Source organism: Panthera pardus, unplaced genomic scaffold (genome assembly GCF_024362965.1).
Source record: "Panthera pardus isolate Hobbes unplaced genomic scaffold, ASM2436296v1 HiC_scaffold_12, whole genome shotgun sequence".
Lineage (NCBI taxonomy): Eukaryota > Metazoa > Chordata > Mammalia > Carnivora > Felidae > Panthera > Panthera pardus.
In genome coordinates this window covers 6,421,477-6,448,081 of record NW_026526677.1, presented here as the reverse complement: position 1 = coordinate 6,448,081, position 26,605 = coordinate 6,421,477, and the positions used below count along the sequence as shown (strand labels likewise).

The 26,605-nt window shown below is 58.9% G+C and overlaps 3 protein-coding genes across 4 annotated transcripts; all 3 read left to right on the top strand.

The window, feature by feature from the left end:
• Positions 1–994: 994 nt before the first annotated feature.
• Positions 995–11,281, top strand: KLC2 (kinesin light chain 2). 2 transcript variants are annotated; one of them, XM_019415046.2, is made up of 16 exons: positions 995–1,125; positions 1,796–2,071; positions 4,800–5,030; positions 5,163–5,232; positions 6,012–6,234; positions 6,943–7,030; positions 7,113–7,214; positions 7,306–7,479; positions 7,568–7,667; positions 8,368–8,417; positions 8,525–8,592; positions 9,015–9,123; positions 9,226–9,384; positions 9,459–9,583; positions 9,852–9,909; positions 10,281–11,281. In XM_019415046.2, exons 2-16 carry the CDS (start codon positions 1,844–1,846, stop codon positions 10,362–10,364), a joined length of 1,869 nt encoding a protein of 622 aa, XP_019270591.1. In that variant the 5' UTR covers positions 995–1,125; positions 1,796–1,843; the 3' UTR covers positions 10,365–11,281. The 2 variants fall into 2 exon arrangements, with proteins under 2 accessions (XP_019270591.1, XP_019270592.1); XM_019415047.2 differs by having other exon boundaries at positions 999–1,125; positions 1,833–2,071.
• Positions 11,282–11,970: 689 nt separating this feature from the next.
• On the top strand, positions 11,971–19,553 carry RAB1B (RAB1B, member RAS oncogene family). The gene is made up of 6 exons (XM_019415052.2): positions 11,971–12,097; positions 13,753–13,825; positions 14,081–14,176; positions 14,289–14,384; positions 17,862–17,993; positions 18,089–19,553. The coding sequence occupies exons 1-6, from the start codon at positions 12,084–12,086 to the stop codon at positions 18,281–18,283; spliced, it is 606 nt and encodes a 201-aa protein (XP_019270597.1). The 5' UTR covers positions 11,971–12,083; the 3' UTR covers positions 18,284–19,553.
• Positions 19,554–20,165: 612 nt separating this feature from the next.
• On the top strand, positions 20,166–26,466 carry CNIH2 (cornichon family AMPA receptor auxiliary protein 2). The gene is made up of 6 exons (XM_019415054.2): positions 20,166–20,607; positions 24,344–24,412; positions 24,890–24,937; positions 25,196–25,308; positions 25,446–25,589; positions 25,795–26,466. Exons 1-6 carry the CDS (start codon positions 20,527–20,529, stop codon positions 25,820–25,822), a joined length of 483 nt encoding a protein of 160 aa, XP_019270599.1. The 5' UTR covers positions 20,166–20,526; the 3' UTR covers positions 25,823–26,466.
• Positions 26,467–26,605: the final 139 nt, after the last annotated feature.

Below are 26,605 nucleotides of genomic sequence, written 5' to 3'. Positions count from 1 at the left end.
TGCAGCTATGTGGCTGGTCAGGGGCTACTGTGGGAGTGAACAAGACAGACAGGTCTTGGCCCGTATTCTAGGGAGGAGACAGAAAATCAACAAGAAATAAGTTAGAAGGGATGAATGTTATAGAGACATGGACTGGAGGGGGCTCTATGGAAGGGACTCTATGGGGGGTTGGGAATCAAAGAAGGCTCTCTGAGGAGGTGGCATTTAATCTGAGCCCTGAATGACATCACCTTGTCTTGGGCATCCGGTTGACGAACAGCACTTGTGTTCAACCACAGGGGCATGAGTCTCTGTTTCAGCAGATGCCCAGCTGCTCTTTGCTATCCTTTTCTCCCTTAGTGTCGGAAGCCTTTCCCCCAGAAAGCAGCCCCAAGACACGGCGAATCCCACAGGGACATAGTTCTGAAAGAGTTGGGTGAGGGGCATCACCAGTCTCTAGAGACAAATGAGCCTGGGGTCATATGCGTGAGATGCAGATAAAAGCAGTGCTCGCTTCATTGGGTCTTTGTGAGCAGTAAATGAGTAAACGCATTTAAAGCATCAAAGCGCCCGACACACAGTAAGCGCTCAGAAAGTGGCAACTGCCCCAGTAACCGTCAATAAATGTCAATACATGTCAAAAGTCTCTGGGTCTCTGGACTCAGAGGAGGCTGAGCCTCCCGGCGCCTCGGTTTCTCCCGACGTCCTTTCTGGCTGTGGCACTGCCTGCATTCAGGCTCTACAGGCTCACGATCTCCCGAGCCTCCCCACATCCCTGCGGCCTCGGCCAGGTTTACAGGCGATGAATCCAAGGCCGCGGGGTTGTGGGTGGTGGCAGCTGGAACCAGGTGCCTCGGGGGAGCCCACGCCCCGCCCTCCACATAGGATGGCCCCGCCCCAGTCCCCCTCCAAGCCTGGAGCGGGCCCGGCTTGCACGCTCCTTTAAGGCCGCCTGCGGGAAGAGAAGAGCGTGTTTCGCCCCCTCCGACGCCGCCGAGGTAGAGGCTTCACCTTTAAGGCGGCGCAGGGACTGCTGGGAAGGCCGGCGGGATGGAGGCGGCGGGACCGGCTCACGGCTGCCGGTCCGGGTGAAGCGGGGCGGGAGCCGGAACCTGAGCCGGAGCCCGGCGGGAGCGGGAGGCGCAGGTCTGCGCGGGCCGATCCGGCCGGGAGAGGGGCCTCTGGGTTGGCCTAGGGGTGGGGGCGTCGTGGGTGCGGCCTGTGGGAGAACAGGGCCGGTCTGCTGGGAGGGGGCGCGGTCCTGCGTGGCCGGGGGCGGGAGTTCGACCTTTCCAGGAGGAGGGGTCCTCGGGGCGTTGCGCCGACCTATGGGGAAGGGTCATTGTGGGCGCGGCCCCGGGTGGGGAGACGACGTAGCAGCCGAGATCTCCAGCTCCTTTAGGGGGAGGGTCCCCCCCCCCCCCCCCCCCATGATCGGCCTGCCTGTTGGGGAAGGGGCCGCCCGGGCGGTTGGGACTGGATCTCCTGGAGGGACGGGGGTCTCCCATACGGGAGTGAGCCTGCACGATCCCCTTAGGACCGTCCTCCGGTGCTCCCTGTCCTGGCTAAGGGAGTCGCCGGGGCAGTCCCGAGTCTGGGCCGCCTAAACCGGCCTGAGCCCGTGGTCTGGACCGAATCCGGGTCCGGCCTCACCGCATTGCGTCTCCCGGGCCGAGACGACCTGGGCGCGCCCCCTGTAGGCCGAGCGCGGGCACGGTGCGGGCTGTCGGCTGGGGGACCCGGGCACCCTGGGGACCCGGGCGTCGGGGACTGAAGGTGTTTACCTAATCCGGGGTGGACGGCGGTGTGGCCCCAGGCCCGGCACCCGCCTGCCCGCCTCCTCGCCTTCACAGGCGGCACAGCCATGGCTACGATGGTGCTTCCGCGGGAGGAGAAGCTGAGCCAGGATGAGATCGTGCTGGGCACCAAGGCCGTCATCCAAGGCCTGGAGACCCTGCGCGGGGAGCATCGTGCCCTTCTCGCTCCCTTGGTAGCACATGAAGCTGGCGAGGCAGAGCCCGGCTCACAGGAGCGCTGTGTTCTCCTGCGTCGCTCCCTAGAAGCCATCGAGCTGGGTCTGGGAGAGGCCCAGGTAGGCTGGTCTGGGATGCCGAGGTGGGAGGTCAAGGGAGGGATGGAGCCTGACAGAGGAAACCTGGCAGTGTAGGAACAGAATCTGAGCAGGGAACCATGTGGCCTCTGGAGCCCCATGGTAAGATTCCAGTAATATCTGTTGAACAAACAAATGGGCTTTGGAGACCCCAGCTGTGCCTTGCCTCAGGAGAGCCTGATCATCCTTTAGCCCCGACACAGAACCCTGTTCCTGGCTTCTCTGATGGGTAGCAGAGACTGAATGATGTAAGAAAACAAAAAGGAAATCCTTAAGAACCGCCCCCGCCCCCATTCATTCTCTTATTTGTTCCTTCACAGGTAAGTTACCAAGTGCCTACTATGTGCCAGGCAATCTGTTATGTGCCAGACAGACAGCCCCAACAAGACAGACGGGTCCACTGCGGAGAGAGTCAGAAACACATATACATTTGTTACATATTGTGATAAGTTCTCCAAAGAAAACAACAAGGTCTTGGATAGCTTATAGGAAGAGGTGTAATTTATTGGTCAGGCAAGACTTCTGAGGAAGTGACATTTAAACCACGACCTGGAGGAAGGAATGAACCAGCCTCCAGAAAAGGGAGGAAGGCGAGAGGTTGCATGTGCAAAGGTCCTGAGGTAGGAAAGCTCTTGTAGTGGGAGAATTGAGAGAAGACCTGTCTAACTAGATCTTCATGGATCTAGTTCATGGAAGGAGAGGGACAGAAGAGGCCTGTGGAGAAGGCAGGGACCAGATCATGCTGCACCTTATTAGTTTGGGTTGTATTCTCAGGAAAGCAGGAAGCCTTTGGAGGGTTTTAGGAGTCAAGAGACACAGTCTGACTTAGATTTTGAAAGGTCCCTTCGGGGCACCTGGCTGGCTCAGTCATTAGAGCATGCGACTTGATCTCAGGGTTGTGGGTTCAAGTCCCACGTTGGGTATAGAGGTTACTTTTTAAAAAATCTTTAAAAAATAAAAAAAGTAAAAATTCCCTTTGGCTGAGGTGTGGAGAATGAACTTTGGTGAGTCAAGGGTGGAGGCAGGTAGCAGGTAGTTAGGAAGGCACTGCTGGAATTCAAATGAGAAACAGTAGCTTGGACTAAGGGGTGGCCACGAGGGAAGCGAGAGGACCAGTTCTAGATGTTCTGGAGGTGGGTCCAGCAGGACCTGGGGATGAAGTAAGGGAGAGGAAGGAGGGCAGAATAACTCCCAGATTTGTGGTTTGAGCAAGTGAAGGTGATGAGAGAGCCTAGGTGATCAGGGGTTCAGTTTTGGTCCTCTTAAGTTGGGGCTGCCAGGACGAGGTGCAGATGGAGATATTCACGAGGCACTGGGGTACACAAGGGGTACACGCTTTCTCTGGGGGAAAGAGTCTTGGCCCCTTCAAATCTTGGCTGAGACACCGCCTGGCTCTATGAATCCTGGGCAGGTGGTAACATCTCGGTTTCCTTGTCTTTAAGGATCATGCCACCTGCGGTATATATATACTTCCAGGCTGCGAAGGGAATTTTTCAAAAAGCTAGTGGTTGCGAACACACCTGTCACTTATGCATTTTGCTAATGAATAGAAAGTGCAGGGTGGCAGACAGCTTGGTCCTCTGGCAGGACAGCCTGCTGGTCATTCCCTCCTTGGCCAGGTGGCTGCCAGGTACAGAGATAAACACACAGGGGTCCCCCTCCTGGTGTGCACAGGCACCCACACAGATGGGTAAGAGGGTGGCACGGAGGGAGAGGAAAGTGCCTTCCTTTCCTGGGGCTGCAGAAACGACCCTGGCTGTGAAGGATGGAGAAAGAGTAGATCCTATGCAAGGCTCCCAGGCAGGAAGAGCCTAAATGCTCAGGAAAAGAGTCCTAGAGGTTGGAGAGAGGGGTAAGGACAGAAGCTGAGGCCTCTGGGTCCCCTTCCCCTGTGGTTCCCAGACCATCTGAAGGCTTGGGACATGGACACCTCTCCTCTCTGGGAACTGCAAAAGGGCAAGGGCTTTTACCTTGGCAGAAGTCAGGATGGGGCCTTTCAGTGGCCCTTCAGCCATTTATCAGAGTTCTTAGGAAAGTGCTAGCGCTGGAGCAGGGGGCAGTGCTATAGCGGCTGTGGCCACAGGGCTTGAGTCTAAGCCCCAGGAGAGACAAAGGAAGAGAAAGGCAAATTCAGAGAAAACGCAACACCCCAACAAGCCGTCTTCATGATAAACCCAGTGAGATGGGAACTGGTTTTTTGTTTTGTTTTGTTTTTTAAGTTTATTTACTTATTTTGACAGAGAGAGAGCACGAGTGGGGGAGGGGCAGAGAGAGAGAGAGGAGAGAGCAAGGATCCCAAGCAGGCTCCACACCATCAGTACAGAGCCCGACGTGGGGTTCGAACCCCCGAGCCTCAAGCTCATGACCTAAACCGAAGTTGGATGCTTAACTGAGCCACCCAGGCACCTCGGGAACTGGATTTTTAATGCAGAGGACTAGCCGGAGGCCCAGGAAAGTGGATGGACTATCTCAGAGTCCAGCAGAGCCGGCCTGGGAGCCCAGGGCTCCACACCCCAGAAGGAAGGAACTGAGGGTCTCCAAATCTCCTGGGTTTAGGTCTTGGACGAGGGTCCGTTTGAGGCCTTATGGGAACACTCCCTTGATGATCAGCCCTGTAGCTCCTCATAGGCAGGGCCAGGCCCCAGTACCCCGGGAGGCCCAGGCTGGGGGTGCACAAGGCTCTAACCCTCATCCTGGCTGGCCGGCACAGGTGATCCTGGCGCTGTCGAGCCACCTGGGGGCCGTGGAGTCAGAAAAGCAGAAGCTGCGGGCTCAGGTCCGGCGCCTGGTGCAGGAGAACCAGTGGCTGCGCGAGGAGCTGGCGGGAACACAGCAGAAGCTGCAGCGCAGCGAGCAGGCTGTGGCCCAGCTGGAGGAGGAGAAGCAGCATTTGCTGTTCATGAGCCAGATCCGCAAGCTGGATGAGGACACATCCCCCAGTGTGAGCCCCTACAGCCATCGGGCAGGGGGGCCTGGGAGGGGGAGGGGCAGCGTGGCTGGCTCTGACCCAGCCACTGACACTTGGGCTACCGCGCCCCACCTTCCCTGACACTCGTTCTGTCCTCCTCCCCAGGAGGAGAAGGGGGACGTCCCCAAAGACTCTCTGGATGACCTGTTCCCCAACGAGGAGGAGCAGAGCCCAGGTGCAGAGGGACAGCTGGTTCTGGGGGCAGGGGGGAGGGAGAGCTGTGTAAACTCCTTGTCCTTGGGACCCAGAGGTCACCAGAAACAGGGACCAAAAGGCAACTGTGTTCTTTCCCACCTCATTTCTGATCATCACATCCCAGCATGTTAGAGTTTTTAATTTTTTTTTTTTTTTTGAGAGAAACAGAGCATGAGCGGGGGAGGGGCAGAGAGAAGGGGAGACGCAGAATCCGAAGCAGACTCCAGGCTCTGAGCTGTCAGCTCAAACTCACGAACCATAAGGTCATAACCTGAGCTGAAATCAAGAGTCGGACGCTCAACACACTGAGCCCCCCAGCATGTTAGAGTTTAAAAGTGCTTTTCTCCCCCTAAGCCTTGAGGAGCAGTTATCATAGTTCAGAGCTTTAGAGCTGCCTAGCCTAGGTGTAAGTCCTGCTCTGCCACCAATTGTTCTGGGACCACTGGTTCCTTTCCCTCTCTAAGCCTCCTCTGAGGGTTAACGGAGGATGTGTGCACAGTACTGAGCCCTGGGCCAGCGCTTACAGTGTCAAGTGTCCCTTCTGCGGATGGGAGGCCGAGGCTTGGAGGTTAGATGGCTTGCTCTAGAACACATAGCTTGAGGCATTGCGGCCCGGATTCTACCCACTCTACAGATGGGGAAACTAAGGCAGAATAGTAAGTGACTTGCCCAGGGCCACATGTCAGGTAGGTCAAAGACATGGCTGGTGTGTGCCAGCTCAACCCAGTTGGTACATCTTATCTGCCCTTGGCCTTGCAGCCCCCAGCCCTGGAGGAGGGGATGTGGCTGCCCAGCACGGGGGCTATGAAATCCCAGCACGGCTCCGCACCCTGCACAACCTGGTGATTCAGTACGCCTCACAGGGCCGCTACGAGGTGGCCGTGCCACTCTGCAAGCAGGCGCTCGAGGACCTGGAGAAGACATCGGGCCACGACCACCCTGATGTTGCCACCATGCTGAACATCCTGGCTTTGGTCTATCGGTGAGGGCTCCTCTGGCCACAGTCATCCATGGGAGTGCCTGCACACTTTGTGAAAGCTCCAGCCCTGGTCACAAACCCTTAGGCCCTGGTGACGGTCAGGACTCAGCTCCACTGGGCAGTTGGGCAGAGAGAAGGAGCATGTGTCCAGAGGGTGCGGAGTCCACAGGATGCCTAGGCCCCTGTGAACCTGGGCTACAGATGTGAATAAGGCTTAGTCCATTGGAGGAAAAAGACTTGGGCGTAAGTAGGGACCAGGGCAGCACATGAAGGCCCTAAGGATACCAGGGAGTCAGCACTGCTTCTCCAGGCATTAAGGCTTAAGTAGGATCTTTGGTGAAAGATGAGTTGCCCAGAACATGAGTGTGTTGGAAACGTTTCCCCTGGCAGAAAGAGGAGTATGAGCAAAGGCCCTGAGGAATAGGCAACAAGGTGCCCTGGGCATGAGGCAGTGGGGTGGGGGTGGGGTGGCAGATCTAGGGGAATCTGGCTCATACCCTGGCACTCTATGCCCTGGTGAATCGTGAGTGAACTGTCCAAAGTCCCCCGCCCCAATCTGCTGGCTGAACGGGTCTCCCGAAGCTCTGGGTCATAATCATGCCCACTCACCAGTAAATACAAGAGGAGTGACCGTGGAGATCTGAGACCACTAGGGGGAGGGCCTTGGGCTGGAGGACAACCCTTACTTACCATGCTTCTACCCGCACCCAGGGACCAGAACAAGTACAAAGAGGCTGCCCACCTGCTCAACGATGCCCTGGCCATCCGTGAAAAGACACTGGGCAAGGACCACCCGGCTGTGAGTGAGGGCGGGGGTGGGGGAGCTGCCCCTGCCCCAGGCAGCGCCCTGGGTCATTGACCTCCACTCTCCCACCCACCAGGTGGCCGCAACGTTAAACAACCTAGCAGTTCTGTATGGCAAGCGGGGCAAGTACAAAGAGGCCGAGCCACTGTGCAAACGGGCATTAGAAATCCGGGAGAAGGTGAGAGCAGGCGGGGCTGGGCAGCTCAAGGCTGGCACGTGGGGCCCAGGCCAGCCTTGAGCCCAGCCACTGGCTCCCACTCCCATCGCAGGTCCTGGGCAAGTTTCATCCAGATGTGGCCAAGCAGCTGAGCAACCTGGCCCTGCTGTGCCAGAACCAGGGCAAAGCTGAAGAGGTGGAATACTACTACCGGCGGGCGCTGGAGATCTATGCCACACGCCTCGGGCCTGATGACCCCAACGTGGCCAAAACCAAGAATAACCTGGTACCCTGGGCCACGAATGGGGTGGGAGGAAGGAAGGAAAAGGCTCGACTCCCTGCATTCTGCTCACCCTCTGGCCGCTTCCCTCCAGGCCTCCTGCTACCTGAAACAGGGCAAGTACCAGGACGCAGAGACCCTGTACAAGGAGATCCTCACCCGGGCTCATGAGAAGGAGTTCGGCTCTGTCAATGGTGAGTCTGTGACCACCCTGTGCCCCACCCCCCACTCACGCAGCACAGGCCCCCCTCAGCCATCAGCATCCAGGGTAAATACCTCAGCTGGACAGGCCCTCGTGGGGTCTGGCTGGTCCCCAGCCATTTGTGTGCACGTGTGAACACACACACCCAACGCACATGGCCTCCTGGGTCGTGCTGGTACTACACGCAGCTTTTGCATACGCCATGCCCTGGGCCCAAAGTCTTTTTACCTCCCCTGCTGGGCAATTCCTGCCCCTCATGAGGCCCCACTCCAAATGTCTCCCCCCCCCCCCCCCCCCCCCGGGGAAGCCACCTTCTGGCCCCCTGTGGTTGGTCATTTCCTGCCGTGTGATCCCTCAGCCTGGCCTATCATTTAGGCCTAGCACATGTCTCGGGCTGTGGGCTTGAGGTGTTTAAGGATCCGCTGCCCCCAACCCTCAATCGCAAGCCCCACAAGCATAGGCCTATGCCCTGTCATCTCTTTGCTCCAGAAGAGGGTCAGTAATGTTCTGAGTCTGTTTCTTTGTTCACCCATTCATTCATTCATTCATTCATTCATACATTCATTCATTCAACAAAGCCCAACCCTGATCCTTCCTGGGTACCCCTGACCTCCTCCCCAGACCCCAGTCCTATGTTTCAACCAGGAGAAGCCTATATGGGAGGCTGGTGACAGCCCCCTTTCTCCCCCCAGGGGACAACAAGCCCATCTGGATGCACGCAGAAGAACGGGAAGAGAGCAAGGTAGCTCTATGGGCAGGGCTGGGGTGGCCTGGGGAGGGAGGGTGAGGCTAGGGATGTGTAGAGGGGAGGGACTTCTGCCACCTCTGCTGACCATTCCTTCCCCCTAGGACAAGCGCCGGGACAGCACCCCCTATGGGGAATATGGCAGCTGGTACAAGGCCTGTAAAGTAGACAGGTGAGGACAGTGGGGCAGGGCTGGCAATAGAGCAGCTGGCAGGGAAACAGCATCCTGAGCGGGGGCCAAGTCCAGGCTCTGGACTCCATCCTGCTCACCCCCAGAACACACACCTCTTCTTTGTCACCTTGGCTTTCAAGACCTGGGTCACAGGCCACCTGTCCCAAAAAGGCTCGCTGCGTTGGGATGGCCGATTATCTTGCTCTTGGGTCTCCCAGCTTTTAGTCCTGGTGGCAGCACCCCACGTAGGGCTGGGGTTGGGGTGATTCCGAACCAGGAGAGTCTAGCACAAGCACAGGGCTTGACACGGGAGGGGAGAGATCCTGGTTGGCTGGATGGCTCATCAGGGCCCAATGTGGGCTGGATGGGCCTGGTTCCTGGGGAACATGGAGTCTGACACTATCCCGCTCTCCCATCCACAGCCCCACAGTCAACACTACCCTGCGCAGCTTGGGGGCCCTCTACCGGCGCCAGGGCAAGCTAGAAGCGGCACACACACTGGAGGACTGCGCCAGCCGAAGCCGCAAGCAGGTGAGGCCACGGGCCCGAGGGGGGTGGGCAGGGACCTGTGTGGCCCTGTGTGTTCCAGTCAGGATTCACGGCTCCATCCGGTGTGCCCTGCCTCTCCCTCAGGGCCTGGACCCTGCAAGCCAGACCAGGGTGGTGGAACTGCTGAAAGATAGCAGTGGTGGACGGGGAGACCGCCGTGGCAGCCGGGACGTGACCGGGGGTGCTGGGGCTCGGCCTGAGTCTGAACTCGAGGAGGCAGGGCCTGCAGCCGAATGGAGCGGGGTGAGTCTAGGGTCTTGGGTGGGCCGGGAGGCTGTGTGGTCAGTGTGGCACAGAGACAAACGTCTGCCCCACAGGATGGCAGTGGCTCCTTGCGGCGCAGTGGCTCCTTTGGGAAGCTCCGAGATGCCCTGAGGCGGAGCAGTGAGATGCTGGTGAAGAAGCTGCAGGGTGGTGGCCCGCAGGAGCCTCCTAATCCCAGGTGAGCCTCTGCCCCTGATCGCCCCCACTCCCCCCCGCTGCCCACCCAGAGTGAGCCTCTCACGAACCCACCCAGTAACCCACCCACCCCAGATGAGCTTCTGATCCACATGAACTCCCTTGTCTCTCTCAAGCTCCGCCACCCACCAGATCTGCTCCCTTCCCGTGAGCCTCCCTTTCCAGCCCCAACCTGACCCCTTCCCACGTCTCCCCCTCCCCCAGCCCACCCCATTCACCCTGGGCAAATCCAGGCATTCCTTTCCCCTCAGGATGAAGCGGGCTAGTTCTCTCAACTTCCTCAACAAGAGTGTGGAAGAGCCTGTCCAGGTATGGCTGGGTGGGTGTTTGGGCACTGGGTAGCTGAAGCCCAGGCCCCAGGGCCCAAAGGCTGCATGTCCTGTGTACTGGCCAAGCTTGCCAATCACGTCTACTTACCTAGCAACATTTCCAGCTCTGTGCCAGGCCCAGCTTTGGGCTGGACACAGGGAAGACAAATGAGGGAAACCCTGCTCCCGCCTGGGATGGATGTGCACGTGGCCAGGGCCAACACAGTAACCGCTGAGGTGGGCAGGAGTTCAGAGCACCACGACATGGTCGGGGGCCCAGCTCAGGGCCTATGGCTGATCAGGCCCCTTCTGCCGGGGAAGTACAGACCGGCAGCAGCAGGAAGCTGAGCCACCTGCCCCTTCTGCCCACAGCCTGGAGGCACAGGTTTCTCTGACAGCCGCACCCTCAGCTCCAGCTCCATGGACCTCTCCCGACGAAGCTCCCTCGTGGGCTAATCCTGAAGGGGCAGCCAGTTGCCAGAGCCTCCACCCGGCACTGTCCCCATCCCCAGCCCTTCGCATGGGCCTGCTGCTTGCCCCACGTGTCTTTCCCAAGGACCCCTGTCTTTTCTGTTCAATCTCAGGGTAACCTCCTCCCTCGTCATCTCAGCCCTAAGCCCTGGAGGCAGGGCCTGCCTGCTCCAGCTCTACCCCTTATTTATTCCATCCAGCAGGGCCCCCTCTTCTTTAGGTTCAGGGCCAGCGTGAGGGGCTGGCCAGGGTCTCCAAGGTAGAGACACAGCGGCCCGCCCTCCCCAGGCCCCGGAGACAAGAACACTGAGCACCTGCCGTCCCTTCAGCACTCCTGCCCTCCCCCCTGTCCCCCGCCCCCGGCCGTTGCTTCTGTATATAGAGAAATAAGTTATTGGCCGCGCCCCTCCCCTCAGTCCACGGTACTCCCCGGTTCTCCCCTCACCCTGTCCTCCTCTAGTGGTACCGCCCAGGCCTTAATCACCCCCATTCCGCGCGGTGGTATCTTCCAAGCTCTACATCTTGGGGGGGCAGCGCCTCCCCAAAGGGTTCCCTGGGCCTTCTCGCGCTCCTCCTCGCCTCTGAGGGGCGCGTTGAGCCCCACCATCGCCCCGTGCCCCAGGACGGAGAGCCCTCCCCTTGCCCGTCCTTTCACCGCCGGGCCCTGCCCAGCATCCCGGCCTATGCACTGCCCCTCCCGCCCGGCCCCGCCCAGGCACGGCCTGACCCCGCCCCGGGCACCGCCCGTCGAGCCATCCTGCCACGCCTCATCCCACGCCTGCAGCTTCTCGCGAGGGGCAGTGATGACCCCCTGTGGCAGGAGGGGCTGTCCCTGTTGGGGGTGAGGCGGTCGCTTTCTATTTTCAAATGTTGCTGTAGAAATAAAGACCGTTTGAATCTGAGCCGGGCTTGTTTTGGAGCGGAGGCCGAGGTCTCCTAGCGTCTCTAGATTGGGGGTGAGGGCGGGAGAGGCTGCGAGCGAGCGAGCGTTTGTGTGTGTCTCTCACGTCCGGTCCCGTGCAGCCGAAGCCCAGATATTTTGCTCCTATCCCGGATTTGTTAGGGGGCCTCGCAAGTTCAGGGTTTTTTCTAACAACCTTCATCTCTGAGGTTCTAGGGACAGCGGTCTTTGAACTCTTCCCCTTACAAGGCTGTTTCACCTTGAGCGAATTACCGAGAGTCGACTTTTCCATCTATAAAATGTGGGTGACGACACCCTCCCGGGGCTGCATCTGAATTAACAGTACCAGCACACCAAGAACCCCAAATAAATGAACTTCTAATGCTAACAGCTCCGGGAGCTGAGAGGGTAGGGATGACCACCTCTGCCAGGCAGACACGAAACGTGTGAACCCCAGCCCTAAATTGAGCTTTCCTGGTGGGGACACAGTCAGGCTCCTGGGCGCTTTCATCAAGCCCAGTGACGGCTACGGGGAACGAACTACAAGCCCCAGAAGGCATCGCGCGGCGATGATGGGGCGTGAGCTAGGAGACACAACCTCGGGTTTACGCCTGCGCAGCGGGGGTGAGTTGGGAAAAGCAAGGAGACTACAAGTTCCGAGAAGCAACGCAGCAAGACCCAAGTCGGGAATGTTTGCGCCTGCGCGTCGCGGGCGGGGCCTGTGGGGCGGAGCGGCCACCATCTTGGAACGGGAGGCGGAGCAGAGCTGACTGGGAGCGACCGAGCGGGCCACCGCCGCCGCCATGAACCCCGAATAGTGAGTGAGCCCCGCCCGCGCCGTCCGGCGCAGCCTCGATCCCGAGTACGGGGCTGTACGCTTACCGGGGTTGTCCGGCCTGGGTCAGGACTGCGCGGCGCCCCCACATCCGGGTCCCTCTTCCGCTGACCCCCCCCCCCCCCCACATCCGGGTCCTGCCCCTCCCCCCGGGGGCCCCCGGACCCCGGCTCGGCACCCCGAGTTCTTGCACCCGGCGCCCAGACACTGCGACCCCGAGGGGCACTACTTGGAGTCCGAAGCACCGGCCCCTACCAGGCCTTATCGGTCAGGTGACCCTGCAGCCTCGGTCTCTCCCGGCCTCAGTTTCCCCACCTGCTGCTTGAGAGAGTGGCGGTCTGGGTGCTGACGACTGTCCCGGCGTTTTGGAGCGGGTCCAGACTCGGGCGCCCTTTAGGTCAGACAGTCAGCCTTTCTGTTCTTCCCGTTCTCCCGGAATCCTGTTTCAGGGGCTGGTCAGGCGCGGGAAGCCTCGAGGCACCGCGCTGGGTCGCTCTCCCGTGGGTCCTCCCCTCCGGGACCGCCGCTTTGCCCCTTGCCTGGGTCTAGCTGTCCTGCCGCTCCTGGAGGCCAGTCCCTTCCCGCCCTCTCCTCACCTTGGCGCAGGCCCCCAGCGCCATCGTCACACCCCTTCCCTTCCCCGTCACGCTGCCGGTGAAGTTTAGATGAATGTGGCATTTGTTTCTCCCTTCCAGTGGGATTCTCTGTACCTCAGACTCTCCTCACTTCTTGGTCACTCCCCCTGCGGGTAGGTGGCCCACATCTCTGTCCCGGACTTCTCATTGACAGATTTCCCCAAGTGTCAGTTACCTTCTTCCTCTTCCGCCACTTCCTTTTTCTCCTCCAGATCCAGGCCTCAGATTTCCTTGGGGAAGGGTGAAGCTCTGAGCTGGCTTATCAGGGACACAGAAGGGAACCAGCAGGCTCTCAGAGACTTTGGAGTCTGAACCTGGTTTCCAGTCTTAAAGTTAACAGCTGTGTAACTTAGGGCAAGTCCCACTTCCCTCTTCTGACCTCTGGTTTCCTCATTGGTTGGGAATAACACCGTCCGCTTCACAGGGCTGTTGTGAGGCTTAAACGAGATGATGTGTCTGAAGTGTTTCGCCCAGGGCCAGGCACACTTAGGAACTCAGCGCGTTTTAACTGCTCTCGTTGCTACGTGTTGACCACCTCTTCTTACCAGGCTCCTTACATAGAGGTTCACTTAAGCTCTAGGCTGGGCCCTAGCTTCCACTTCTGGGGCCTCCCCTGCCAAGCCAGGTGGGCCCCAGGGAAGTGTGGGGGATTCCCTAGATGGTCCCTACTGGCCGCGAGACCATGGAGTCTGTCAGGAGTCAGGATACGATGTCCAGTTTTTTCCCCTAATGACTGTGATCCTTGGCAAGCCATGTTTCTCTCCGTGCCTCAGTTTCCTTCCCTGTGAGGTGGGAATTTGGACAGTCCTTTGGGCCAGCTGTAATATGGGCGGTGGTCCGCCCTCCCCTGCCCAGGACTTGTGGGAGGATCTTGTGAGCACCTTAATACTCTAAACCAAGGCAAGCCTCACGGCATGGGAGAGTGTCGTAGTTGTGATTGCAGGATGGCGGGGCGGGTGGGCTCTTTGCCTTCCTTCACGTCTTCCCATCCTTTCTTGCCAGTGACTACCTGTTTAAGCTGCTTCTGATTGGTGATTCGGGCGTGGGCAAGTCATGCCTGCTTCTGCGGTTTGCTGTGAGTAAGAAGCCTCCCATACCGTCCATCTGGGGTCCTGGCTGGTGGCAGGAGGGAGAGGGGTCAGCCCAGAGCCCAGTAGTTGCAAGACCTTAGACCCCAAGGATGAAAGACACAGGGCTGGCAGGTTGGGGTGCTGAGAGTGGGGGCGTGGCAGTTACAAGCTCAGCTGGGGGCAGAGACCTGGAGGGAGGTTTTCCAGATGGGCCCTGGCCCTGTTCACCCAGGCCATTTTACTGGTCCCCGCTTTTCCAGGATGACACATACACAGAGAGCTACATCAGCACTATCGGGGTGGACTTCAAGATCCGAACCATTGAGCTGGATGGCAAAACCATCAAACTTCAGATCGTGAGTGTTGCTCTTCCCAGTCCCTGGTGCAGGGGCAGCCGCCTTGGGACGGGGTTCTCGGCCCGTAGCCCGGAGCTGACCTGTCCTTCCCTTCTCTCCTACTTTCTTACAGTGGGACACAGCTGGTCAGGAGCGGTTCCGGACCATCACTTCCAGCTACTACCGGGGGGCTCATGGCATCATTGTGGTGTACGATGTCACCGACCAGGTAGGTACTCCTGGGGCCACATTCCCGGCTTTGCCTCCTCAGTTTTGGATCTTTGTTCTTTTTTTTTTTTTTTTTTTTTTCTTTTTTTTCCCCAAAGATCTTATTTTTTTAAGTAATCTCCATACCCAATTTGAGGGTCAAATTCACAACCCCGAGATCAACAGTCGCACGTTCTTTTTTTTTTTTTTTTTTTTAATTTTTTTTTTTTTCAACATTTTTTATTTATTTTTGGGACAGAGAGAGACAGAACATGAATGGGGGAGGGGCAGAGAGAGAGGGAGACACAGAATCGGAAACAGGCTCCAGGCTCCGAGCCATCAGCCCAGAGCCTGACGCGGGGCTCGAACTCACGGACCGCGAGATCGTGACCTGGCTGAAGTCGGACGCTTAACCGACTGCGCCACCCAGGCGCCCCAACAGTCGCACGTTCTGACTGAACCAGTCAGGTGCCCCAGGTCTTTGGTTCTTGTTTCTTTTTACTCTTCCCATCCTCTCTTCCGGATGCTGCCTGGAAAGGAGACTGTACTTGGACTCATTTCACAAGGAGGGAAGCAGCCGCAGAAGTGCATCCTCCTGAGGCCCTGCTGCAGGGTGTTGCAGAACCAGGCCTCACAACTCTTGGCCAAACTTGCCACCTTATTCTAGAATCGGGGCACCTGTGTTTTGTAGGGGTTTAGTCAGCTGATTAGCTGCCTTGCTGGGCCCATGGCTTCCTGTGTGAAGATCCTGTGGAGAAGCGATTGGAGGGCTTTAGACAAGGAGGTGGGGGAGCCCTGCACTCGGGGCGCGTTGTGAGCCAAGGTAGAAGCCCAGTGTCTGCTGTGGCAGCATTAGTCATGTGTCACTGGCAGCAGTGGTGGCATTAGAACCTGAAACAGTCCCACCATACCTTATAGTTTTTAGAGGACCTGCCACAGCCTCGTGACACTCTAAAGAGGTCTGCATTAGGTTCCCACTTTACAGATGAGGAAACGGGTCAGAATGGTGAGGAGACTTGCCTGGGGCCACGCAGTTCATTAAGTGACAGACAGAAAACCTGATTCTGCCGCCTTTGTTTTTTCAACTAAACCTTGTTGCTTAGTGGGGGGCCTGGTCCTGGGCACATGGAGATGCTTCTATCAGCCCTGGGCCTGGAGGAGTTCCCGCTCTGAAGGGCAGCTGGGCCCTTGGGCTTGCTGGGAACTCATGATGTCTTTTGGACAACAGGCTGTGGGTGAACTGTGCTCTACTCGGACAGAGGTCGCCAAGGACCTCTAGCTGCCAAGTCCCATGACCTCATTTCAGTTCTTGCCCTGATTGACCTTTCATGGCTTTTACCTTCATTCTCTTCCCTCTCCTTGGAAAGTTTACTATCTCCAGGTCTCCTACCTTTTGCTGCATTAGATTCTCTTTTGAGTGAATTTTTACAGGTTTGCTCTGTACTACCACCTCCTGCCCCCATCCTCATCTTGTGTTTCTTGACTCTCCCTGCATGGGTCTGGCCGCTTTGTGGTTTGGTTCCTGTCTTATGTTCTGTGAGTCCTGTGCAAACAGCTATCACTGTGAGTCTTTTCTTCTGTGTTCTACCTTGCTGGCAGTTTGTCCAGTGAACTGAGTGCTGGGGTCCCTGTTTTCTGGCTGAGATACGCTTAGGGAGGTGTTAGGTAACTTGCCCATGGTCTCATAGCCAGAAAGGGCAAAGCCAGTGTTTGAACCAGGGTTCTTGGCTTCCAAGCCAGCCCTTCCCTTCCCCTAGCCAACCTCTCAGCTCCGGATCATCTTCAGAACTCAGTGTATCCAGCACTGCCCTCACTGTCTCTCCCCATGCTATCTCCCACAACCCCATCTTTGTAACAGAGTGCCTGTTGGTCTGACCAGAAAACTCTTCCCTCCCCCAGTTCTCTTCTCTGTCTTCTTTCTCAGGTCCATTCCCTTGTAATAATAGCAGTGATGAGGATAATAGCAGCTCCTGCTAATTAAGCACTTGTCATGAGACAGGCCTGCATTCATTATCTCATGTTCACAACAGCCCCATTGGGAGATACTGTTTTATAGAAGTGAGGAAGTTGAAGCTCAGAGAGGTCAGGTGACAAATCTAGGGTCTCACAGTAAATATTTGGCAGAGCTGGGGACTTAACCCAGGATGGTCTTGACTCTGAATCCTGCACTCTTCCTTGCCTCACTCCTTGGCTCAGGGCGCACATTTCTTCCCTAGAACATTCCAGCCACCTCCCAGTTGGTCTCCATCTTCTCACCAGGCTGAACTGGCCTCTACACTCCTACCTGGACTGTCCTCCCAGAACACAGGTGTGCTTCTGCTGCTCCCTTCCTGAGAAAACTCTCGTGGGCTCCTGGTTGTCTAGATTCAGCCAAGCTAAGACCTTCCATCTTCTGGCCTGCCTCGTTTCCCCTTCCTTCTGTGCCCAGGGCCTGTAGCCAGCAACCTTCAGCTTCCCCCTGCTCTCCAAAGGCACTGCGCCCCCTCACCCCCCTACCCCATTCCTTGACCTGGTGTGTGTCATCTCCTCCCCTCGCACCTTTCCCATTCCTCCACTTGCTTCCACACAAGGCCAGTTTGTACCTTCGGGCGTAGGTCAGCTGCAGTCTCTGGGCAGAAGCAGTCCTAGGGCTGCAGCGGCTCCTGCCTTCCATCCCTACAGCGCTCCTCACCCTGTCTTGCCATCGTGTGTGTCCTGCTCTAGTCCTCCACTGTCTCCTGAGTGCCTTAGGGTAGGACCTAGGTATGTGTCCCATCCTTGTCCACAGGGCCCCAGCCTAGGACATGCAGGAGGTGTAAGTTCGAATCCAGTGGGATAGCCCCCCACGTTCTGATTCCTAAGAGGGGAAAGTGGCTCTAGCTCACGCATGTTCCTGAAAGATCTGTCTTTGTCTATGAGCCAGGGGTAGGGGGAAGGGAGTGGCCAGCTGTTGGGAGGGCTGGTCTGAGTGAGGAGGCTATTGGTGCCAGAAGCAGAATGCATGTCTGGCCTTGTTCCCGGCTATGTGTCTCTCTCAATAGGCCAGGGTCTCCTCTGCGAGGACCCTCCACCTACCATTGGGCTGTAAGACTTCAGACCTTACAGGGATTTTAAGGCCACCATGGGAACTTTGCTAACCTGTTCCCCTCCGTTTCCGTCTCCTTTCTGGTCTCTCTTTTGTTATTTGCTCCCTGCGTGTTTTCAACCTTTTCTGTGTCTCAGGGAGAGACCAACAGCATGAAGCAGAGCTGGCTGGCCCTTAGGCCTGGGCTGTTTTATGTACTGGGGCTGTTAGCAGATAGCTGGTGCCAGGCTTGGCTTTGAGGGTCTCAGACGGAGGGCATCAGAGAGGACCCCTAAACCTGGAGGAGAAAGCTGCTTCTGTCTGGTTCCCTGAGCTCTCAGGGCTCCTGCCTCTCTCAGGAGCCCAGGGAAGCCCCCTTTAACAGCCCTGGTTCTCCTGGCCTTGGGTAGGGATGGGAGTTGAGAGCAAAATAACTTCTGATTCTGGCTCCTCTAGGAATCCTACGCCAATGTGAAGCAGTGGCTACAGGAAATTGACCGCTATGCCAGTGAGAACGTCAATAAGCTCCTGGTGGGCAACAAGAGCGACCTCACCACCAAGAAAGTGGTGGATAACACCACAGCCAAGGTGAGCGGGGCCTGGGTCAGGCCGCCCAGGATGGGCTGGTGTCTGCTGCCTCTCACCCCTCCTTCCCCTCCTCTTCTCTCTCCTCCCCTTGTCAGGAGTTTGCAGACTCTCTGGGCATCCCCTTCCTGGAGACGAGTGCCAAGAACGCTACCAATGTCGAGCAGGCATTCATGACCATGGCTGCTGAGATCAAAAAGCGGATGGGGCCTGGGGCAGCCTCAGGGGGTGAGCGGCCCAACCTCAAGATTGACAGCACCCCCGTGAAGCCGGCTGGTGGTGGCTGTTGCTAGGAGGGGCACATGGGGTGGGACAGGAGGGGGCACCTTCTCCAGATGATGCCCCTGGAGGGGACAGGAGGTGCCTCCCTGTCCTGGGGCATTTGAGTCTGTGGCTTTGGGGTGTCCTGGGCTCCCCATCTCCCTCTGGCCCATCTGCCTGCTGCCCTGAGCCCCGGTTTTGTCAAGGCCCCCAAGGGAGGACACCCAGGACCTTTGGCTGGGGTGGGGATGTGGGCTTGCTCTGCTGCTGCCTCTAGGTAACTTTAAAAGGTACCCCACCACACACCTTTCTTTGGGATGAGGGCTCCTCTGTTCCCCTCCCTTGCCCCCCATGTATGCTGCAGTGGGTTTCTCTCCTTACCCTTTTTCCTTCCCACCCCACCCCCCACCCCCCTTCCCCAAGAGCTGAGAGCCTCCCTGGCCGCTGCAGTCCCTGTCAGCAGTCAGCACCCAGGGCCAGGAATGGGACCAGGGGATCCAGGACCCAGGATCCAGGGCCCTGGGCTGGACCTCAGGAAGGGCATGGGGGCCACAGGGGCCCAGCAGCCCACCCTTTCCTCCCTGCCTCCCCTCCCCGCCCCTTCCACACTTCACAGCTCGAGCCGTCCAGCTGCGGTGGGGTCTGAGCACATCTAGAGCAGGTGGGCGGGCAGCCATGCTGGGCCTGTGTCTTGAGCCCAGAGGGAGCCTGCTCCTGCCACCCCCTGCCCTGCCAGAGCCAGGCCCATGTGCTGCCTGCCCACCGTGCCCCTTTGTCCCCAAGGCAGGCAGAGGCGGAAGGCCCACCGTGCCAGAGGCCGGGCGCCAGCCTTAACCCTCACTCTGCCAGCACCTCCCTGTCCCTGAGGCAGCACATCTGGCTTATTCTCCCCCTTCTGTTCTTGGAAACCTATGAGGGCAGGTCCTCATACCCTGGTGCTGCTTCTCCTCTGGGGAATGTGGGTGCAAACCCAGGGTTGAGGGCCTCCCCCTCCCCAACCCCCCCCCCCCCCCAACCGGGATCCTAGCCCCCTGCCCTCTGGCACAGCTTCTTCCTGCAGAAAAACAAACCTTTGGTCTCTACCTGAGAAGCCATGTCCCTTGTGCTGTCTCTCGCCTGTCCCATCTGTGCCCTGCCCTCCAGCTTGTATTTAAGTCCCTGGGGTGCCCCCCACTCCCAGGTTCCCCTCTGGTGTCATGTCAGGCATTTTGCAAGGAAAAGCCACTTGGGGAAAGACAGAAAGGACAAAAAATAAATAAATTTCCACTGGCCCTCCGGTGAGCCGAGGGTTTTTGCAAGGAAGTTGTGGTGGTTGAGTGTGGTCTGTGGCGGGAGCTGTCTTGGGGTGGGGAAATGGAGCTGGGGCCCTGGGCTTGGCTGGCAGTACAGGGTCCTGGCTTGGGCTGTGTGTCCTAGGGTTGCTATTGAAAGCCCTTGACCCACTTCCTAAAGCCAGGAGGGCTGCCTGCTTTTGCTTCTGTGGTGTGTCCCTACGGGCCCAGCACGGTTCCGGCTGCAAGGGAGGCAGGCGGACATCGGCGAGTACCTGGTGAGCCGCCGCCAACACCCACACAGGCGCACAACCATCCATGCTGTGAGGTTGGGCCGCAGATGTGCCCCATCATGCCTGGCCCGCATCTCCTTCAGCCCGTCTCCCAGCTTTGCCCTGGATTCAAGCCAGGTGTCCCCCCCCCCCACCCCCATAGTGCCAAGTTCCTCCCACTTTAAGACCTCTTAGCCTGGCCTCCCGGCCAAAGTACAAAACACGTATGTGAGGGTAGGGGTGTGTGTGTGTGCTCGTCCGAGTGGACCGAGCTCGTTGTGTGACGCGGGGGGCGGGGGCGGGCACTTGCCAGAGATGTGCGTCCCTGCCTACGTGTCCCTGAGGTTGGGGCGGGTAGGTGGCTCCCGGGCCGGGCTGTGCAAGCGGAGGGGCGCGCGGAGACCCAGCCCCGCCCGAGGCCGCTAGCACGGCGGCCCCGCCCCCGGCTCCGCCCCGCCGGCTTCGCGGGCTGGAGAGCGAGGGAGCCGCGGGCGAGGGATCGCAGGATGAGCGATCGGGGCCCGGGCAGCCGGCAGCGGACGCGCCCCCAGAGCCCACCGGCCCGCGCCCCGCGCGCCCCACGGCCCCGCGGCCCCGGCCCCGGCCGCGCCGCCCGCGTCCCCCAAGGCCTGCGGGCCATGCCCGGCCGGCCCTAAACGCGGACCGGGGGGCGTCCCCTTGCGCCCGGGCCCCGCGCTGGCGCCCCCCGGGCCGTCGCCCGGCGCGGGGGCCATGGCGTTCACCTTCGCCGCGTTCTGCTACATGCTCACCCTGGTGCTGTGCGCCTCCCTCATCTTCTTTGTCATCTGGCACGTAAGGCCGGGCTGGGGCTGGGGGCGGGGTGGGGGGCCGGGGGCGCACAGAGCGGGAGGGTCCGGGAGGATGGGCTCAGGGCCTGGGGAAACTTGGAGCCTCCTCTCCTCTATCCCCCTTTGGTCGGCTTCTGTTCGCCCCCATGAACACCCCCTCCCGTCGTCGGCTTCCTTCCCGGAGCCCCCTTCCTCCGCCGCCCCCGCCTGTCTGTGGCTATGTCAGTTGGTCTCTGACCCCCTTCCCCTGCCCCATGCCGTCTTGGGGAGTGGGGCAGGATTCTGCGATTCTTGCTCCCTTCTCTCCTACCCCCGAATCCAGTCGCCCCCGTTTGTCTGTCGGGCAGTTTGTCTGTCTGCTTGCCCCCCCTTTGTGGGTTTTTCCAGCCAGGAGTGATGGAGCCGGTTGCCATGGCAACTGCATCTGTTTACAGGACCCACAGATCGCAGAGCCTGTTAACCCTTTCCCTCTCACTCACCTCCCTGACCCAGCTGCGGTTGGCTCTAAGCGGCCCCAGAGACCTAGTCCCCACCACCAGCTCCCCTCGGGCTTCCCTACCCCCTCCTTTACCGGCTTCCTCTCAGCAGGTTTCCTCCCCACTTCTCCTTTTCCCCTCCTCTTCCTGCCCACTTTCCCCTTTGTCTAGTGTGTCCCCTTTGGTCTGTCTCTCACTCTGGTGTGGCTTCACACCTGATCTTTCAGAATGTCCATTTCTCATCCTTTATCCTAATCACCTCCCCTTAGAGAGAGTCCCTCTCCCTCATTCTGTCTGGGGCCCTCTCCTCAGCAGCCCTCTCTGCCTGGCTCCCTTCCTGTCACCAAGAACTATCACTCAGTCTCCAGCTCATTGTTTGGGGCCCTTGACCACCCTCCCTCCTCCAGTCCTCGGAGGTTTTGGCCCCCACCCCGATCCCCTCAATGAGGACTGCCCGTCTCGGTCAGCGCTGGCCTGTCCATCTCGGCATCCTCTGCTCCCATGACCAAGACCTATCTTCCCGATCTCCATCCTCTCTAGGGGGATTCCCTCACCCTCTCCAGTCTCTCCCCCCCCGTATCCCCTTCTTTCCTTCCTATCGCTTCCTCCTCATCACCTCACCTGCTTCCTTCCCGGTCTCCCCACTTCCTCTCTCTTTTCCTGGGACCTGCTGCCTGGCCCCGGATCCTCCCTGGCCCTTGACCAAGCTCTCCCTTCACAATCCCCCTTGCCCTGCAGCTGCCTGTCTCCTTGGCATCAGGATTCCGTGGACTCTGCACCCTTCCTGTGTGAGGAGTGAGGCCCTACAGGCACTTTACAACATGCACCACCCCCCATCTCCAGCCTTAAGCCTGGCTTTGTGCCTCTCTCTCTCTCTCTCTCATTCTGTGGGTCTCTTAGTTGCTTTTTCTTATCTTCCTCTTTCTCTGCCTCCATACCGCCCCCTCCTTTCCATCTCGATCTCTCCTATCTCATCCCAGGGCAGTGGACAATCCTATGTGTGGTCTGGGGACAGGAGGGCTGGGGTCCTGTAGATTGGAAGAAATTGAGGGCCGCAGGCTGGGAACACAGAGCCAAACAGCTCCTGGGAGAAAGTTTCCTGGAATTCAAGAAGCCCCTTTCCACACCCCTGCCCACCCAGAGGCCTCCCGCAGACCCTCTGGTGGTCCCTATCCTCGGAGCAGCCCTCCATTCCACACACCTGTGTCAATAGGAAGCGCTGAGACCACCAGGCTCTAGGTAGCTGTGGGGGAGTCAAGGATGAATAAGACTCAGGCTTTGCCCTTGTGGGGCTCCTAGGCTGGGGGAAAGGGCTCGACAAATATTTATTGAGCACCTATTATGTGTCAAGCACTGTGTTCACTTAACTATTTAGTTGGGTGGTCTTAGCAAGTCACCCATGCCGAGTCTTGTGGGCATTCCTTGTGGGAAAAATGGGTTTGTTGTATATACATCATAGTGCCCAGAACATGTCCTACTAAGGGAGTTGGGGGATGGGCATAGGAGGTGTGGTCCCGAATCCAAATTGGTAAGAACTAGAAACTTCCAGGGCAGGACCCCAGATCCCACCCCAGACCCTGACCCAGTCCCCACTGGTTGCTAGGCATCCCTGATGGTGACTGACGTGTGTCAGCTGTCATCGTGGGGGATTGTTTGTTCCAGGGGGCTGAGTCAGCGCCAGGCAGCCTGGGGGGTGGGAGGCATGACACCCGCTGCCTGCCGGTGGTGCCAGCTCTGGGGCAGACAGACGGCACCCTTCCGCTCCCTGCTGGACCCTGTTGCTGTGTCTGGCGGGCAGGTGGCTGCCCAGAGTTCATGGGGAGAGGGGTGCTGCTCCAGATGGCCCAGCTCCCTCCAGGAAGCCCATGTTCTCTCCCTCCAAGCCGTCTGGGGTCTGAGATGCTTGGGGGTGTGGGCCCTGTGCGTGCCTCGTCCTAGGGCTGGTGCTGAGAGGAGGGGATCTCAGAAGGCTTTTCTTCCAGACCTCTTCCCATGCTAGCTGCACCCACCCCCCCCCCACACACACCCAGGTCTGTCCCATCATCCCCTCAAACACCTGTTCCTCCCAGGAGTTCCCCATCCCAATGAGGACACTGCCATCTACCAGATGCCCGAACACCCAAAGGCAACTTGGGCCCCTCTGCCTCCACTCTGCTGCCATTCAAGCCCTCTGGAGTCTGGCTTCTAAATAGCTCTGGAATCCGTCCACACCTCTCCACCCTCACTGCCATTCTCCTCACTCAGATCACTATCAATGTGAGTCCTCCCCCCACCCACCCCCAACAGTTCTCTGGCCTGGCCTAAGCAGTTAAGAATTTTAACTCTGGAGTCTGGGTTAGAATCCATTCTTACCGCTGACTAGCTACGTGTAGCCTTGGACAAGTCACTTAACCAGTCTCAGTTTCTTTATCTGCAAAATGGATATAGCAGTACCTACGTCATCAGGTTGTTGCAAGCATTCAATGAGTTAGTAAACATAAAGCTGCTGGCATAGAGTAGGCATCATGTATGTCTTGGCTGGGGCTGTTAGCCAATGTGTACCTCCTGCTTCATCTATCTTAAAACATTAGCCTGACCGCCCTACTCTGCTGCTTTACACCCCTCAATGGCTCCCATTACTTTTAGAATTAAAGTCCAAACATCTGGTCTGAGCTTACAGCATCTGCAGCCCATCTCTCACGTTCCCATCTTCCTTCCCTCTTTTCACTCTGGCCCCATGAAATCTGCAGCTTCCTGAATGTTCCTTAGTCTCTCAACCTTCTGCCTTTGTACCTGCTGTTCCTGATGTTTGGACTCCCTTCCCCCATTTGTTCACCGAACACCCACTCCGAGTCCAGTCTGACCACCCCACCCCCCCATCGCTTCTAACGCTGGACCAAGCACCCCAGTAGTCCTGATCACCCTGGAATATAGTTCACAGTCCTCCCAAGCATATGAGGTCCTCTCAAGCAAGGGCTGTGTCCCAGGCTTCTGGGGCCCCAGTGGTCAGCACAGGGCAGATTAAGACACCATCTCTTGGAATGTTTTGGGTGGAGGCATCGTGAACATGGCTTGACTTGGGCATTAGCACACTAGGACTTGTTCCAGACTGTTGTGTGACCTTGAGCCAGGCCCTGCCCTTCCCTCAACCTCAGTTTCTCCACCTGTGCAGCAAGCTTCCATCTGGTCCAGTCCCCATGTGTGAATTCCTATCCCACAGAAGGGTGGATGGGGGAACTCATAAACTGTTGCCCCCGCCCTGACGGGCACACGCCCCTCTCCCAGATCATAGCCTTTGACGAGCTGCGGACCGACTTCAAGAACCCCATCGATCAGGGGAACCCAGCGCGGGCAGTAAGTGATACATGTGCTGTGCTGAGGTGTGTCCGTCCGTCTGTCTTTCCATCTGTCGCAGGCGAAGGGGGGTGGGTGGGGAACGGGAAGAAGGGGGTGTTGGGGGGGGGGGGGGACCGGCGGCTGTCTTCCTGTCTGTCCCCGCCCCCAGCAAACACCTGGCGCGGGCTCAGGGCTCGGGTTCCTCCTGGCGGAGCGGCCGTTGCCAGGCTCTGGGCCGTTGCCGTGGAGACGCGGGTGAAGGTCCCTCCATGGCGACGGTTGCCATGGGGACGGCGCGGCTGCTGCCCTGCCGCAAGCTGCTCTGGCGCCCCCTGGCGGCCACGTGCAGGTCGGCCGGGGACGTGGGGACGTAGGGACGGCGGCGGCGGTGGCGGCGGGGGGGGGGGGGGGGGGGGGGGCGCCCCGGGCGGGGGGGGACGCCCCTATTGCCCGCTCCTCCGCCTCCCCCATGGCGGCCTTTTCCTCCCCCTACAGCGCGAGCGTTTAAAAAACATCGAACGCATCTGCTGCCTCCTGAGGAAGGTCAGTGTCAGGGCTGGTAGCAGGAGGCTTCTAGCCCAGCTCAGCCCTACTCTCCTGTGACCCGCACCAGGGCCTTACCCCTCTGGGACCTGCTTGGTCAGGTCTGCCACCGGGAGGGAGTGGGAGGCTAGAGACCCCTTTAATCCCGAGGTCACGGTGGGGGAGGGGGCACCTCCCGAATCCCAGCTCCCCTCTGTGCCCTTGAAGCTGGGGTCTGTTCTGGCACCGGGCAGCTGACCTCTCATCCTCCCTCCCCAGCTGGTGGTCCCAGAATACTCCATCCACGGCCTCTTCTGTCTGATGTTTCTGTGTGCAGCAGAGTGGGTGACCCTGGGCCTCAACATCCCCCTCCTCTTCTACCACCTCTGGAGGTGAGGACCTCAACATCCCCCTCTCTCCACCTCTGGAAACTGTCCTGGTGGGGCGTGGGGGAGTGAGGTGGAGAAGCAGGGGCAAGATGGGGGTGGACGCTTTGATGGTGGGCGCTCAGGCCCCTCCTTCACCCCAGGTACTTCCATCGTCCTGCGGATGGCTCCGAGGTCATGTATGATGCGGTCTCCATCATGAATGCTGACATCCTCAACTACTGCCAGAAGGAGTCCTGGTGCAAACTCGCCTTCTACCTGCTCTCCTTCTTCTATTACCTGTACAGGTGAGGAGGCCCTGCTCATGGCAGTCAGAAGTCAGGGAAGGGATGCTCTAGGTCCCATGCTTCCAATCCTAGGAGTGGTTGGGCCCCAAGTTTCTGCCTTTTTCCCTTGAGGACTGAGGGCAACCCAGGGTATGGTGGCCGGGGGGGGTGGTGGCCAGTAACTGGGCCTACTCAGGACTTGGCTCATTGCCTCATCTCCCCACAGTATGGTTTATACGTTGGTGAGTTTCTAAGGGGGAAGCCGGCCAGGGAGCAAGCCCAGAATGGACCGGACGCCTGTGCACCCCCAGCCCTGCCCCTCGGCCGCAGAGGCCTCAGCCCCGGGGAGGGAGGGGGCACTGGTGCCCCCAGCCTCCTCTCCACGCCCCCCCCCCCCCAAACTGCTGCTGCGGGGACCTCCCGCCTTCAGAGCCCCCTCCCCTTGGACTAGGGGCTGGGCAGAGCTCTAAATAGGGGCAGGGGCTCCTCTGCCAGCCCGTAGGCATGGCAGTCAGTCTTGGAAGGGGTGGAACCTCCAGCCTTGTCCACTTCGGGGGGGGGGGGGGGGGGGGGGGGGGACACGGGCCCTGCCAAGGGGCAGGGCTTGACCCTGGAAGTTCTAGGCCACCCCCCTCCACCCCCACCCTGAGGCTCCCCCTGCAGGTGGGGGGGTACCCACACCGGGAATGAGCAGGCTCAGCAGGGGGGCAGCCCCACCCCTAGTCTGCCCTCTCCCCTCCCCCAGGCTCTCTCTCCAGATCTCCCCCTTCCCCATTCCCCACTTGCCCCAACCCCAGCCTGTCCTGTCTCTTGGACCTATTTTCTATGTTGCCTGGAGGAGTCCGGCACCCCCCTCCCCGGCCATTTGTGACAAAATATGAATAAACTACTGCAAACACGTGGGCCCCAGTTCTGCTCCTGAAAGGCTTGAAGAGGACATGGGGCAAAGGGACTTATAGGGGACAGCCCTGAGCTAAATCCTCAGGACAGAGGCTCAAACCACTGGCCCATCGAACCCTCCAGGGACCCCCTCAGAT

Excerpts from the sequence above, each read along its gene's own strand:
- KLC2 (XM_019415046.2), top strand. The coding sequence starts at position 1,844 with ATGGCTACGATGGTGCTTCCGCGGGAGGAGAAGCTGAGCCAGGATGAG. Across the intron at positions 7,215-7,305 it reads CATTAGAAATCCGGGAGAAG|GTCCTGGGCAAGTTTCATCC; the intron begins GTGAGAGCAGGC and ends CTCCCATCGCAG. Across the intron at positions 7,668-8,367 it reads GGAGTTCGGCTCTGTCAATG|GGGACAACAAGCCCATCTGG; the intron begins GTGAGTCTGTGA and ends TTCTCCCCCCAG.
- RAB1B (XM_019415052.2), top strand. Across the intron at positions 13,826-14,080 it reads GCCTGCTTCTGCGGTTTGCT|GATGACACATACACAGAGAG; the intron begins GTGAGTAAGAAG and ends CCGCTTTTCCAG. Across the intron at positions 14,385-17,861 it reads TGTACGATGTCACCGACCAG|GAATCCTACGCCAATGTGAA; the intron begins GTAGGTACTCCT and ends TGGCTCCTCTAG.
- CNIH2 (XM_019415054.2), top strand. The coding sequence starts at position 20,527 with ATGGCGTTCACCTTCGCCGCGTTCTGCTACATGCTCACCCTGGTGCTG. Across the intron at positions 20,608-24,343 it reads TCTTCTTTGTCATCTGGCAC|ATCATAGCCTTTGACGAGCT; the intron begins GTAAGGCCGGGC and ends CCCCTCTCCCAG. Across the intron at positions 24,938-25,195 it reads TCTGCTGCCTCCTGAGGAAG|CTGGTGGTCCCAGAATACTC; the intron begins GTCAGTGTCAGG and ends CTCCCTCCCCAG.